Source organism: Cynoglossus semilaevis, chromosome 2, assembly GCF_000523025.1.
Source record: "Cynoglossus semilaevis isolate Cse_v1.0 chromosome 2, Cse_v1.0, whole genome shotgun sequence".
Lineage (NCBI taxonomy): Eukaryota > Metazoa > Chordata > Actinopteri > Pleuronectiformes > Cynoglossidae > Cynoglossus > Cynoglossus semilaevis.
Genome location: NC_024308.1, coordinates 1,333,417 through 1,347,276, shown reverse-complemented (window position 1 = coordinate 1,347,276; position 13,860 = coordinate 1,333,417). Strand labels below are relative to the sequence as shown.

The window sequence follows — 13,860 nt, the reverse complement described above, 5'->3', positions numbered from 1 at the left end:
TTGAAAGCCTCATTACACTTCCGGTAAAAGTCTCGCGTAATGTGATTAATTTCAGTAGAATTTCAGCGACCGTAGACGTTTGCAGCTCCAAGAAACCAAAGTCTCTCACACACTTGTAAACAGAAACACACACTGAAACATTTAGAGAGAGAGAGATGTTTAATTATTCTGTTACAATCTTTGAGCTTCAGAGTACAGTTGCTGGTGGATAACTGCGCCCTCTAGCGTCCGTAATTGTAATGCACAGATTTGTTTTCAAAAGAGTTTCGTGTTAGTTTCGACACATTGATAGTTTGAACCAGTAACTGACTGGAGCCAAAAAGACTTCAATAAAAACAGTTTCAACAAAAAGGGTTAAGTTGTTTTATGTAAGAATAATAAAAAACATTGTTGAACAGAAGCAATAAAATGAATTTCCTCATTCAAGTTAAATGAGGTAAACAAAGTGTACAGATTTGTTTGTTGCAACACCGCCCTTTTTTTTACAGGGTTGTTTTTTGTCATACTTAGGAATGACGATATAATTATAATATATAATATTACAAACGTAATAATCCAGCAGAGCGTGACACTGTCCCACAATTCTACAGGATATTCCTTTAATTGAAGGGGCTCTAAGGGGATTCTAGTCAAAATAAACTATTTCCTAAATAGGAGCAGAGGTCAGAAGAATCTAAAAAGGACTTGATGGTAACCAGGAGCTCCCACCAGGTCAGTCAACAGGTGAAAACTGATATTAACTGATATATTGACAACCTGTCCCTGGCAGGTGTCAGAGAAGTGACTTCCATGATGAACAAAACATGACTGAGTGACTTCAGAGAGGCCGGTGACTGATGTTCCTGAAGCCTGTATACGAGTGTGACGCACTTAAAATAAATAAAAAAAAAAAAAAAACCAACCCAGAATCACTTTACTTTTCAATCCTTCTCCAGACCAACACACTGTCACGTACCTATTTATGGAGGTAACTAATGTAAAAGACAAATATCTGTGAGTGCCAGAAATATCTGCTCAAGGTTTCTCCTCAACAACAGGCTGATTGATATCCTCCCCGTCGTTTGATTGGCCCATGTCTTAGTGATTTAGGGTCAGTTGTCCCACCACTAACGTCACCTCTCTATATTTTACTCAGACGTTTCATGAACCCTGTAAATAGGTGGCCTATTGACGAAAAACCACAATGACCAGCTATTAATTTAGCACGCAGCAGGCTGACTGGCTCCTCCCCTCGGCCTCCGACAGGACAAATATATTGGCTGGTTGGACCCAGGGCATAACATCGTTCAGTCGTTCACTTTGTGGAAGGAAGAATTCATTGAGCATCATTTGTCAGGGTCCGTCTGGTGCGACTGTCATGGACAAGTCTACGATCCTGAACCACAGCTTAGGACTCCTGGGTTTGTTTCTGCTTCAGGGCGTGTTGACTGTGGACGGGAGGAGCACCTTCAACCCTGGTCAGTATCAATAAATACACGTTGTTTAGTGTTATCGTTAGGTTCAAATGTATTATTTAAATATCTGTGAGCAGCAAGTAGTAACAGAAATAAAAGAAGGAATTTATATGATTTACTCTATTTTATCTAATTCATCTATTCTTTATTAATGTGCTAAGATTTTACTTTTTTTTTTTTTGGATAGGAAACCACATTTTTTATCAAAATGAAGACACAGACACCCAGAACAAGATTCTCGCACTATTATTGCACAAAAGTGTAATTCCAGTGGGAAAGGACGAACCTTTAGGTAAGAGATTAAAAACATTTTTTTTTTCATGATAAAGCAAAACATATTTTTTGTGTAGTGATGATGGTTATTTTTCCATCCACAGGTCCTGAGCTGGTCGATAAACTGGCAGAATTAGAGAAGGTAACAGAGTTTACAGAAAACCTCTTATATTTGTTCTCTGATTTTGAAATGTTTTTGTTCTAGTTTTCAAATAATGATAACGTATTCATGTGCCAGGATAATGAGATTTTATCTCAATGGTATCTTTGTTGGTATTATTATTATTAATAATAAAACCTGTTACCATGAATACATGTTTATATGACGTGAGTTCTCCTCGTAGCTGAAGCTGCTGAAGGAGGATCTGGAGCTGGAACGACAGATCACAGCGAATCTGGCAGAAGGAAAATCCATACCTCAGAACCCCCAGAGGAGGGCAGAACGTAAGTCACTTTAAACATTAGTGTATGAAACAGTTAAATGTGCAGTATATTTGACCGTCAACTCTTTTATAAACCCTTGTGTATGCAGCCTGCTTCTGGAAATACTGTGTCTAACATGGAGGCCACAGACGGAGGACCACCGTGAAATCTTGCTGCAAACCCCAACTTGGCCTTAAGACTCAACGCACCAGTAACACAGATTCACCATGAAATGATTTCTGCAATCTCACACTGTACCTTTATCACTGCCATCAATAAACATGTATTTACTGCACTGAAGTGATTTCATGAAAGTCTGAGACCCAGAGACCCTGGTACGGTCTTCATTTGTGGTCTGTAAATAGTCAACAGATGTAAAACTGGAGGGGGATGGAAATGGGGGAGGAGGAGAGTGGGAGCTTCTATTTTCAGCTGAGTTTTAGTTTTGCTTTTCTGCTTGTGATAGTGTCTCCCTCTTGTGGCTATCTTTGGAATTGCAATTTTTAACAGTCAAACATACACTGTCGTCTTTCCCGTTTTACCAAATAAATGATTTCAGTGATTCGAATGATTTTGTTGCTGCTATATGTAAATCCTTTTAGGTATTAATGTAAACGTTTGTCTTCCTCCTGATTGGTCTTGACTGGTTTCAGCTCCGCCCTCAGTTGAGCGTTAGTAAATGAATAAAGATTTCCAATTACCCATATTTTCTAATTTATAGAACGTAACAAATATCTATGTATTTAACATGAACTGGATGACATATTTAATTTAAATGTAAAGGAGTTATTCTGCAATTTTATAAAAATAACAATCTATATTCAATCAATACTGGACGCCTGGTGTTTAGCAGTGGAATATAGAACCAGTAGGTGGCAGTAATGTCATAGATGCAAAGCTGACAATGCAAAGACAACATATGGTGTAAACAAGGCCTTTTAAAGCTGTAAACACCAGATTTCACAACTCCTACTCCAGTAATACAATACTACATCCTACTGAGTACTACTCTACAATTCTACTACAAACCACTGTTGAAAACCAGTGCTTCATCAGGGAGGTGAGTAAACAAAAAAAACAGTGCTTCATCAGGGAGGTGAGTAAACCTCTGAAACTACTACAGTCATTAGACTGTCCGTCCTCCTGAACTTGTTAACTGTTGCTCTGCCTCCGTCCAGTCGGCGAGCACAGAGACAGGCACCGAGTGAAGAGTGACAGCTTCCTGTAGAAGAGATAAGGCCACAGGAAGTGAACCCACAACCTCAACAGTCTTCATCTCACCACAGTAACAAACAGTCAGAAGGTGGAGGAGAACAACGTGAACTGTTACTGTGTCATAACGTGTTTCCATGAAACTAAAGAAACACATGATGACGTTTGTTTGATTCTCTGATGGTTGTTGTATAATAATAACAGTCAACAGTCCTGGTGTTTTAATGCTTCACCATCACAGACTCACAGCCGTTACATTACTAACACTTTGACACGAAGAGCAGCACAGAGGAAATAATATGTGCATGGCTGTTTGGATAAGGAGGAGGAAGAGTGACTTGGCATTAATCTAAACCTATAAGTGAAGCACAACCCATCATCATCATCATCATCCCAGTTTGAAAGGGAACAGAATGGATGCCTACACTGGAGGTAAGCACAAATGAAAATATTTTATATTATTATATGTATTTTTACAGTTTCCTTTTCTCAGAGAAACATTAGAAATATCTTTCCACTTTTTTAGAAATGTTGGCAAACTTTACTTGAACTATTCAGGCAAAATGACAAAGAAAAAAAAAAGAACTTGTTCTTGTTTTTGAAAAAGCAACAAAAGTTGGACTGAACTATTGCAAAGTTAACCAAGTGTCTAGACAAGAAACAAAATGAAGAAGTTTCTTTCGTCCTTATGTACGATGGGGATTTAAGGCCAGAAAGAAAAAAAAAAAAGTCATTTCATTATTAAAAAGTTTGTCACTTCAAACACAAACCTTTGTTTCTTTGCCTGGAGATTGAATGTTGAGGTGGTTTTGTAATAATATTGCAATCAAACAATTTAAATATAATAGAGTAGAACAGAAAGTAAAAGTACTTAAAACAAAGACACCAGACCTGCACAGATACAAAAAAATACACACCTACTTTAATGTTATGTTTTCTGTTCAAATGTCCAGGTTACCTGCAGTTTGTACTTGTGCTTGTGGCACTGCCTCACTTCACCTGTGACGACAGCAGCCGTTGTCCCAGTGCCTGTGTATGTAGAGCCGACGGTGCGGTCAGGTGTGTGGGCGACACCGTCACAGACGTGCCACAGCTGCTGCCTCCTGACACGTACCTGCTGGAGCTCAACGGCACGAGAATCACGGTCATAAAAGAGAGAGATTTGATGAAGAAGGATCTGCTGCTGCGCTTCAGTCTGACCTACAGCAGCCTGAACACCATCCACCCCCAGGCCTTCCACCTGGGCCCACCGCTCAGGTCCGTCAGGTTGTCGTATAATTATCTCAACACACTTCCTGACAGTGTATTCAGACAACTGACTACTCTGGAGCAGCTGTACTTAAATGGAAACCAGTTCGAGGTCATCGGCTCCGACCAATTAACTGGACTGACGAACCTTGTGGCGCTCGACCTGAGCCGCAACAAACTGACCTATCTGGACTCGGATGTTTTTCAAGGACTAAAAAACCTCACCTTTCTGAACCTGTGCAGGAACTTCTTGAAGAGGCTTCCGACGACCGTCTTCAACTCTTTGACGAATCTTCAAGAACTGCACATTTACAACAACGAACTGGAGGTGCTACAAGCTGGGCTGTTTGATCAGCTGGTCAACCTGAGGGAGCTGCAACTTTACCACAACAAAATTACCACGTTAGCACCACAGGTGTTCTGGTCACTGCAGAAGCTCACAGTTCTTAGTTTGTCGTCCAACCAACTCACGTCCATACCGGAGAAAAGCTTCTATAACATGCCCAGGCTGACCAAGCTCACAATTTACAAAAACCCTTTGCTTTTCCTGCCAGAGCAGCTGATGGGAAACATGCCTGAAATCCAAGTATTTTACTTGTTCAGTACAAATCTCACGACTGTTCCAGGAAACTTATTCACTAACATGTCTGGTCTGCTGGAACTGAACTTCCATTTGAATGAAAAACTGAAAGAACTGCCCCCTGACCTTTTCTGTTGCCTCCGTAACCTTAAGAAGCTCTCACTGAAGTCCAACAATCTCCATGATTTAGAACCTCAGCTGTTCTCCAGATTACCTGCTCTTAAGTTACTGTTCCTTAACGATAATAAACTGCGGCGTCTCCCTGAAAACATTTTTCGAGGCATTGCTGGAGTTTTGACCATTAATTTAAGTAAGAACCTCCTAACGACTCTTCCTGGAGACATTTTCCAGTCCAACACAGCTTTGAGGAGTCTCAGCCTTAGTGACAACCCCTGGGATTGCACCTGTAACATCAGGGTTCTTGCCAGATGGATCGCACGACACAACGCAGTGGTGACCGACAAAAACTATGTCATGTGTGAAAGTCCCCTCTACCAGATGCTGCGCAGGGTCGACTCCCTGCCCGATGAGGAGTTCAACGTCTGTGATGTCACAACTTATTTTCCCTCAAACACGGACTTAGATAAATCCACACAACCACTCTTCACCAGCACACAAAACACCATCCCCCCAACAACAACAACAACAACAACAACAACAACAACAACAACAACAACAACAACAACAACAACAACAACAACAACAACAACAACGACTCCAGAAATAACGACTCCAGAAATAAGACCAAGCAGCAAAGACACCCAGAACCTCAATATTCTGACAACAACCAGCAGAGGGTCAACCAGCCCTGCCTCCTGGACGTTGACCACACAGGCTGAGGTCACCAGTACGATGTCAACCATGTCAACGCTGCACGTTTTCTACGACGTGCTGGTGATTGGGTGGGGCCCTGAGTTTGTTCACCACAACATTCACAGCGGCTGGGTGTACGTGTGGTTTCTGCCCTCAGACACAGCCTGGACTGCTTCCCTCATGTTCTGTCATGTCTTTCTTCTGACCACAGGCTTGGTCTTCATTCTTGCTTCCATATATGTAATGAATCTCCTCGACAAGACAATGGATGAACTGAATCCACGTCACTGATGGAAACAAAACATGTCATCAGACCTGATTCAGTAGAAAATAATTTTTTGTTTTTTGTTTTTTTGTTTTCTTTTGATGCTAAACTATTTACAGTAACGTATGCACCTATGTTTGGTTTGTGATACAATAATAAGATATTAACATTCATGTAAAATACACCTTGATTAATGAACATTTCTTTACAAACAGCTTCTAAACTTGGCTAACAACAATCACAGCAATGCTTTAAAATAAATCGTGGTCACTTATTGTGTGGTAGCGTTAAAGAAATATGAATGAACCTGATGGCGACGCGTCCAGTTCAATAAGACACTGGACTGGAGTCTCCCCATATCTGCTGTCCTCAGTTATTTTTCCATTAATGCCTTTGTTTTGTTGGTTCTTTCACTCTGTTTTTGTCTTCTTCCCTCAACAAATACACAAGTGAAAGAATGTGTTAAAATGCCGCGTGGTAACCATCACGGCCACACCTAGTTATTCTGTTCATTCCTAAATAGAACCACGTTTCCATGTGGCAGTGTGAAGATTCCATCTTTCCTACTGTTGGTGTTTGAACATTTCAAGCTCTGGTTCTCAAATGGTGGGTCATGTGGTTGAAATATTAACAAACAGGTCACATATGTGTATGAAAATATAGAATAAAACATATTTTCAAGCTGTTTTGTTTTAGTCCATGACTAACTCTTATATACAGTACTTTAATAAACTTGAAGCTGTTTTTGATGATAATCCTTTATCACATCCTGCTTATAATGAACGTTTTGTATGATAATCCTTTATCACATCCTGCTTAGCTAAGAATGATCTTTTTTCACATTTCATATTTTTGAAATATTCCTCATATATGTTGAGTCTGAATGTTTAAGTTTTTACTTTGCTTTTTGGCTTATTTTTAGGTAGTGTTTTAAGAAGAAGACTTTAGGTAATAAAGAAATTCTTTATACACAAACACAAATATTTTTAACTAACAAATACTTGTAAAGTGGGTCCCAGATTGTGGACCACTGCGGACTATCTCAAAGAATGACGCAGTTCGACACATTCTTGATTTCACACTCAGTGAATCACATGTTTTTTTGGAAGGCTGATTCATAACCAGGTCATCGGGGCATTTGGAGATAAGTTCTTCTGTAAACATTCCTCCCAACTTGGATTCTTGTCCAGGGTGTTTTTTTTTTTACCTGGAATTGTTATGAAAGGAGATCAACTCTGCCAGGAAGAATCTATGAACTTTTGCTTCACGGCGACACTGAGGAAACACCGAGGCTGGTTTTTACACTGAGCTAAACTCTGTTGCTATGACAACTAGTAATTGGGCTTTTCCAGTAGGCCGAGTTCGCACAAAAGTAGGAAGAAAAAAAGGTCACACAATCACAGGACACACAGTCGAACACACAAACACACACTACTCACCAACTTGATGGAGATTTGACTAATGCCGGTGCGAACGGCTGCGACTGTTGGGACCTGTTGTAAAAATAAAAGCAAAATATCTGGGTTTTACTCTGTGAGAAACAATGATGCTTTAAAACTAGCATTAGTGATTTAATTGAACCTTGTTCTTCATTATTTGTCACACGGTGAACAAACAGCTCAGAGATATTCATTCTTTAGAATTCTAAGGTACTGACACCCACCAATAAAACCAGCAACAAATACACCAACTACAAACCACTAGTACCAACGGTAATTTAGACGTACTTTATCTTCTTCTTTCTCTACAGCAGTACGCGAGAACTATACGTTAACTCCACCCTCACTATCTGAGATCTGTGTCTGGAGGAGGAGTACATCAAACCTACAGCTGTGCAGTAATACTACTAGCTGCAGAATACTTCAACTCAAATACTCAAATCTTAATTTGGCAACATTCAATGTTAACAACAGAACAACAAGCAAATGCTTTATTAGCAAAACATTTAATACTAGTTAATATATATATATCACGACATCATACTTTCTCTGGTTAAGATCATGTATATAACTGGAAGGAAAAGAATTTAAAAAAAGTTTTTTTTTCTTGCAGCAGTAAAAGTGTGGGCTGCAAAATTGCACTGCATCATATAAGAAAAAAAACAAACCAAAACTTTGTGCCTGGAGCTGAAGCAAATACTACACGTATCAGTGGTAACAGTTTTTATAGGTAGATGTGGAATAAGTGAAAACACATGGATGTCCTCTGAGGTTGAACCTGACACATCCTCCTACGGGTTATTATCCTACTTACATAAACCCAGCAACAGAGGGTGGGGCTTCTCCCCCTCATCCCCAGAACATGTGGGGGTGGGATCGTGTGAGAGGGGCTGAAGGAGGGCAGAGAGAGTGACCCACTGTTCTGGGAACGGACCTGCAGATTTTCACGGGCTCGGGAAACTACATGTTGACGGAAAACTGGGGGAATAATGAAACAATGACGAAGGTCAGCAAAACGTAACGTTCCAAAAGTGCTGGGAATTTTGTGAATCACAGAGTTCATCAGAGCTGAGGAGGAAGGAGAGAAGCACATAGAAGATAACCACTGGTCTCTGGTCGGTCACTGAACACTACTGGACGTAAGTTGTTTTTTAATTTACTTCATTTAACATGTCTTTTAACAGTGTTTCTAGTACTTTTTAACAAACACACACAGACAAACAAATGTAGGTGCGTGGTGGAGATGAACTTATTAGACAGAAAAAGACTGTTGTACCATATATATAACTCCACCACTGGCTGTTCATCTTGTTGAGTGTTTTTGTGTGACAGACCATGTGGTTCAGTGTAGAGATAAAAGAGGGAGAAGTGGAGCCATCCAGTATAAAATGTTAGTTGTTTGCTAAAGAAAATGAAGCCTTTAGCAAACAGTTCAGTTTTTTACTTTTTAATGACAACATCCTGATCCGTCAGCTAATGTTAATGACAACATCCTGATCCGTCAGCTTTGGAGAAGCTGGGGAAGCAGTCGGACCAATTAACAGGAACAGGAAATGCTTTAGCCATGACATACTGTAGTACTTTGACCCTTCATTAACACTTCATCAAAGCCACAGACATCACAGGGTCTAAAAGAGAAGTGTATTGTTTGATTGTAAAGAAGTGTGTGGATACTGAGTTTTGACCAAAGGAATGAGAAGGAAAGGAAGAAAAAAGAAAAAGAAAAAAGAAAGAAAACTCACACTAATTAGAAAAACCTGTGTTCAACATTCCCATTTCTGGCAGTTCTCACATGGAAAAGAGAAATGCAAACCAGAGAAATGAGAAAACTGTAAAGTAGCTCACGATACAAATTTGTTCCAGTTTGTATCACCCGAGGTTTAAAATTGTGATTTACTTTAAAAAAGATCCAAAGTAAAGCTCAGTCCACCTTTACTTTGGATCTTTTTGTAAAGGAAATCACAATTGTGAGGTGGTTAACAGAACAGATCAAACTTCTCTGTTGTCTCCGTGCTGTTTATGTTGTAGTAATTCTATCCCACAAGAAAAAACTTGATTTTTGGCCCATGATATTAAATTCCTGTCAGAAATGTCAATATTTTGAGTTTGACATTACCCAAATTTGTGAGAAAAAAAAACTGAAAAAAAAAAAGTAAATGTACATAACATTAGACTACACCTGAGTCAAAGTGCTTCGACAAACGCTTGAAGGTTGTTACGCTTAACATGCAAAATTCCAAGGACAGACGTTTTGCCAAGAGAACTCCATGTCAGCCTCAGGGTGTGGTTTTTAACTTTCTTTTTCTTCTTTTCTAGGAGAAGATGGATCTCGTGGAAGCTCTTCACATCTTTCTACTTTTGTGCTCTCTTCAAGTTGGTGTGTGGACGTGTCCAGATGGTTGCAAATGTAAAGACCCTAGAATCCACTGCACTGGCCTCACAGACCTCCCCAGAGCTTTACCCTCGACTATAACTACCCTCCACATGTCCAACTGCAGCATCAACTCACTGAGTGCAGACGACCTGAGGAACGTCTCCAACTCCCTCTTGCAGTTGTTAATAAAAGACTCTGTCCTGAGGGAAATTCAAACGGGAACATTTGATTCCATAGTAAACATGCGTGACATGGGGTTTGTTGAAACTGGACTGACAGATCTCCCTGATTCTTTGTTCAATCATCAAAACAGCCCATTAATGCCTTTGTTTTTGTTGCTGATTCTTTGTTCAATCATCAAAACAGCCTTCGTTATTTAACTTTGGAGGGCAACAAACTAACTGTACTTCGACCTGCTTGGTTTTCCTCACTGACAAATGTAAAGTTTCTTGATCTTAGTCAGAATCTTTTCACTTCTGTACCTGAGAAAACATTTCACCCTCTTTCTTCTTTAGAATATCTTAAACTTTCCGGAAACAATATCAGTTATCTGTCCAAGAAGACTTTCGAGGGTCTCACTAGCCTTACAGTTTTAAGGTTGAGTAAAAACTCTCTACAGGAACTCCCCCCTGGCAGCCTGCATGACCTGGAAAACCTGGAGGAACTTTCTCTAAATGACAATCAGATCACTCAGCTCCACCCTGACCTGTTCTCTAAGACCTCCAAGCTCAACAAGCTTTCCCTTTCTCACAACAGGATTACATCCCTTCCACAGGGGATCTTCTTAAACCTTCCCCTGCTTTCACACATCTCCTTGTATCAGAATCAGCTAGAAAGTCTGAGTCCAGGGACATTTGGTCCAATGACGTTGAAGGAGCTGTGGCTATATGACAACAATCTCAGCCGTTTAGAAGAAGACACATTCAGGAATCTGACTCAGCTTAAACTCCTGGTGCTTAGTCGCAACCAAATCAGCCATGTTTCCCCCGGGGCATTTCGAGGGTTGGAGCAGCTGGGCGAGGTATCGCTTCACACCAACCGGCTCACATCCCTGCAACCTGGAACTTTCCAAGATCTGTCTAATCTGGTCAACATCTCCCTGGAGCACAACTTCCTCCACTCTCTCCCACCAGGTGTTCTCCAGGGCCTGAGTCATTTAGGAGAGATAGATCTGAGAAACAATTCTTTTCAAAATCTTCCACGGAAAAGTTTAGAATCACTCACCATCGCAGACAAAGTCCGTTTAGATCAAAACAACTGGAAGTGCGACATGGGAATCCTTCCTCTGAGAGACTGGATGAATCAACATCCATCCAAAGTGAACCAGTCCCTCATGGTGTGTCACTTACCTGACAGTTTGAACGGCGAGCCAATTTCTCAGCTTACAAGTGAGAATTTGATCCCCATCTTCAGCTCCACTGAAGAGCCTGAGTTAACCACAGCAGAGAGGAGGCAGACGCCCTCACCTGGTGTCAAGACCACCACCACCTCAGAGCACGTTGGGGTCACAAGCAGCGGATCAGGGGAACATGGAGAGGGTTCTAACTCTACACTGACCACTCTCATTGTTGCTGCAGTCATGTCCACCGCTGTCATCAGCGCTGTCATCACTGGCTGTTTGTGCTGGCAGAAGAAGAGAAGAGGCAGCAGAGACATTGAACAGAGGAATAAAAACTATGTCCTGTAGACAAACCACTGAACATCTGGAAACACTTAAAAAAAGAAGAAGTAGTACTCACTAATGACAGTAGTTAGGTTGAAAAAGTAGGGTCAACGGGCACAGGAAGAACTTTGTCTTTTTCCACTTTCATTCATTTTCCTGAAAGCTGTGTGTGCTTTAAAATCAGGAATGTCATCATTGTAAAACCTTTTTATGAAACTTTTATGAAAGTAAAATGGTTTGCAATAGAATCACATATTATATTTTTCTCACACCTTACATTATGGCAGTTTGGGCCAAAAACAAAACATTTGAGCAAAATTACATCTTAATGTAAATGTACAATAAACAGTGTACACTGTTTATAACTAACAATATGACACGTTACACTGAATAAATGCACTGATTTGAGTTTTTACATGTTGATTTTTTTTTTTTGTCCTCTGCATTTAAACTTTCACCATAGTGAGTCGGTATGTGAGGACAGTGAGCTCAGCGTAGCCAAAAATGACACTCAAGTAAAAGTACTGTTACTTCAGAATAATACTACTCAAGTAGGAGTAAAAAGTAGTCATCCAAATAATTACTTGAGTAAGAGTAAAAAAGTACTCAAGTACTCAGTAAAACGATTTTAGGTTAAACTTACCGCAACATATTTCCTCTGGTTAAATGTTGAGTTTTTGAATGCTAAAATATCTCTTTGTTTTGGGAGAGACAAAAGACACCGCATGATGTCGCTGCTGTTCCGCACTGTTTGTAAACTGAACATGTTTTCAACATGAGTCCCGGGCTGTTCCTCCTCGCCTTCGTCTGCATTGTCGACCGTTGTTTCTACCATTTTTTGCTATCAAAGACGGTAAATATCGACCGCAGTAGCCGCTAAAATAATCCGTCCCGCCGCTGAGATTGAGTATGGTCACGTGACGAGACTGGTCTACGTTTTATTGGTTAAACACAGTCACGCGAGCCTTGGGCGGAAGTCTCTCTCTCTCTCTGACAAAATAAAAGTAGAGATACTGGATCATGGAGGAATAGAGACTGGATACTGAATAACTAAAGTTTTATCCAGTGTCTCTGATAAAAGTAACGAGCTCAGTATAGCCTAATGTAGAGTAAGAGTAAACTCTTTCTTCTTCATAAATCTATTCAAGTAAAGTAAAGTAAAGTATGGTGATTTAAGACTACTCCCGGAAGTATTTTATTTTGAAAGACTTACTCACGTAAACTTAACGGAGTAAATTTAACTCGTTACTACCCACCACTGCCACCAGGGCAACACCATATTTTTTAGGTAAAGGTCGAGGCAGATTCTCTCTCAAACATAAAGTTATAGAAATAACTTTCAAAAATATATGGTAAAGATACTTTCAGGAGCAACACATTTAGTAGTAACTTCAAAAACTCCCTCAATGTTTTTACTTCATTTGTTAAAAGATAAAGCAGCGCCATCTCCTGGAAGAAAATTCAAATAACACTGGGAAAGAAATCCTGGTTCTGAGAAACCACGAAGTGGTTAGGGAAAATAATCAGAGGATATATAAAACATAAAAATGAAAGCAATAAAAAACTCTAGTAAATGTCTTATGCAATAGATCAAATGTTAACCTATCAATGTGAACATTCAGTGGAAAGCTGTCTGTGATGTGCTGGAACATGGTATCAGACATGAATAAATAAAGCCAACGTTGCTGCTCTTATCTCTGCTGCACACGTGTTGGACCACACCTCACGCTGTGAGACGCACCACGCTGAAGACCTGCTGTCCAACACCGTCAGAGAAGATAGTTAATGACACTTGTTTTGTGTCTCATCACGAAAAACAACTGCGTTTTGCTTCATTTTTGAAAAAATAAATAAAAATCAGGTAAGTCTTTAATTTTTGACAATTGATTGTGATTTTAAATGTCAATCAAAGTTATGAAGTGACTTGGTTATTGAATGATGTGTTGTTTTCACACTAAAAAACACATCATTCAATAGCCAAGCCACTTCACAGACTAAAACACAGCCATATATGGTTCGGCTATATTTTAGGCCAAGTTTTAGTTTTTCCTAAATTTCCCCAAAGGAACTCCCAAAGGATTAATAAAGTTAATCTTAAAGCTGTATCGATCTTAAA

General features: G+C 39.9%; 3 protein-coding genes and 1 long non-coding RNA gene across 9 annotated transcripts in view; 3 read left to right on the top strand and 1 right to left on the bottom strand.

Annotated features, from left to right (window-relative positions):
• The first annotated feature begins 48 nt into the window (after positions 1-48).
• On the top strand, positions 49-3,357 carry uts2d (urotensin 2 domain containing). The gene is made up of 6 exons (XM_008329829.3): positions 49-1,457; positions 1,642-1,746; positions 1,832-1,869; positions 2,072-2,171; positions 2,260-3,210; positions 3,247-3,357. Exons 1-5 carry the CDS (start codon positions 1,358-1,360, stop codon positions 2,283-2,285), a joined length of 369 nt encoding a protein of 122 aa, XP_008328051.1. The 5' UTR covers positions 49-1,357; the 3' UTR covers positions 2,286-3,210; positions 3,247-3,357.
• A 79-nt stretch (positions 3,358-3,436) lies between these two features.
• On the top strand, positions 3,437-6,954 carry LOC107989847 (leucine-rich repeat-containing protein 15-like). Of its 4 annotated transcripts, XM_025065754.1 has the most exons (4): positions 3,440-3,794; positions 4,316-4,619; positions 4,854-5,846; positions 5,916-6,954. In XM_025065754.1, the coding sequence occupies exons 1-4, from the start codon at positions 3,776-3,778 to the stop codon at positions 6,292-6,294; spliced, it is 1,695 nt and encodes a 564-aa protein (XP_024921522.1). In that variant the 5' UTR covers positions 3,440-3,775; the 3' UTR covers positions 6,295-6,954. The 4 variants fall into 4 exon arrangements, with proteins under 4 accessions (XP_024921511.1, XP_024921518.1, XP_024921516.1 ...); XM_025065743.1 differs by having other exon boundaries at positions 3,437-3,794; positions 4,316-5,846; XM_025065750.1 differs by having other exon boundaries at positions 3,438-3,794; positions 4,316-5,837.
• A 505-nt stretch (positions 6,955-7,459) lies between these two features.
• LOC112488639 (uncharacterized) lies at positions 7,460-8,653 on the bottom strand. Its single transcript, XR_003052944.1, has 2 exons — positions 8,522-8,653; positions 7,460-7,761 (listed from the first exon to the last, which is right to left on the bottom strand). It is a non-coding gene; the product is annotated as an uncharacterized LOC112488639 (long non-coding RNA).
• LOC103393262 (leucine-rich repeat-containing protein 15-like) overlaps positions 8,599-13,860 on the top strand; it is a 5,726-nt gene continuing 464 nt past the window's right edge. Inside the window, exons 1-3 of one of the 3 annotated variants that reach the window (XR_003052942.1) lie at positions 8,599-8,846; positions 10,024-10,366; positions 10,420-11,850. Coding sequence is in view for 2 of the 3 variants with exons in the window: in XM_025065764.1 (XP_024921532.1) it covers positions 10,030-10,366; positions 10,420-11,768 (1,686 nt within the window). In the remaining variant the exon portion in view is untranslated. Of the gene's footprint in view, positions 8,847-10,023; positions 10,367-10,419; positions 12,160-13,860 lie in introns of those variants that run through there. The other 2 variants (XM_025065764.1, XM_017031191.2) reach the window with 2 other exon arrangements.

Bases quoted from the DNA above. Each gene is read 5' to 3' on its own strand.
- uts2d (XM_008329829.3), top strand. From the start codon at position 1,358: ATGGACAAGTCTACGATCCTGAACCACAGCTTAGGACTCCTGGGTTTG. The intron at 1,458-1,641 runs GTCAGTATCAAT...TTTTTTGGATAG, and splicing joins GAGGAGCACCTTCAACCCTG to GAAACCACATTTTTTATCAA. The intron at 1,870-2,071 runs GTAACAGAGTTT...TTCTCCTCGTAG, and splicing joins AACTGGCAGAATTAGAGAAG to CTGAAGCTGCTGAAGGAGGA.
- LOC107989847 (XM_025065743.1), top strand. The intron at 5,847-5,915 runs AACAACAACAAC...GACTCCAGAAAT, and splicing joins ACAACAACAACAACAACAAC to AACGACTCCAGAAATAAGAC.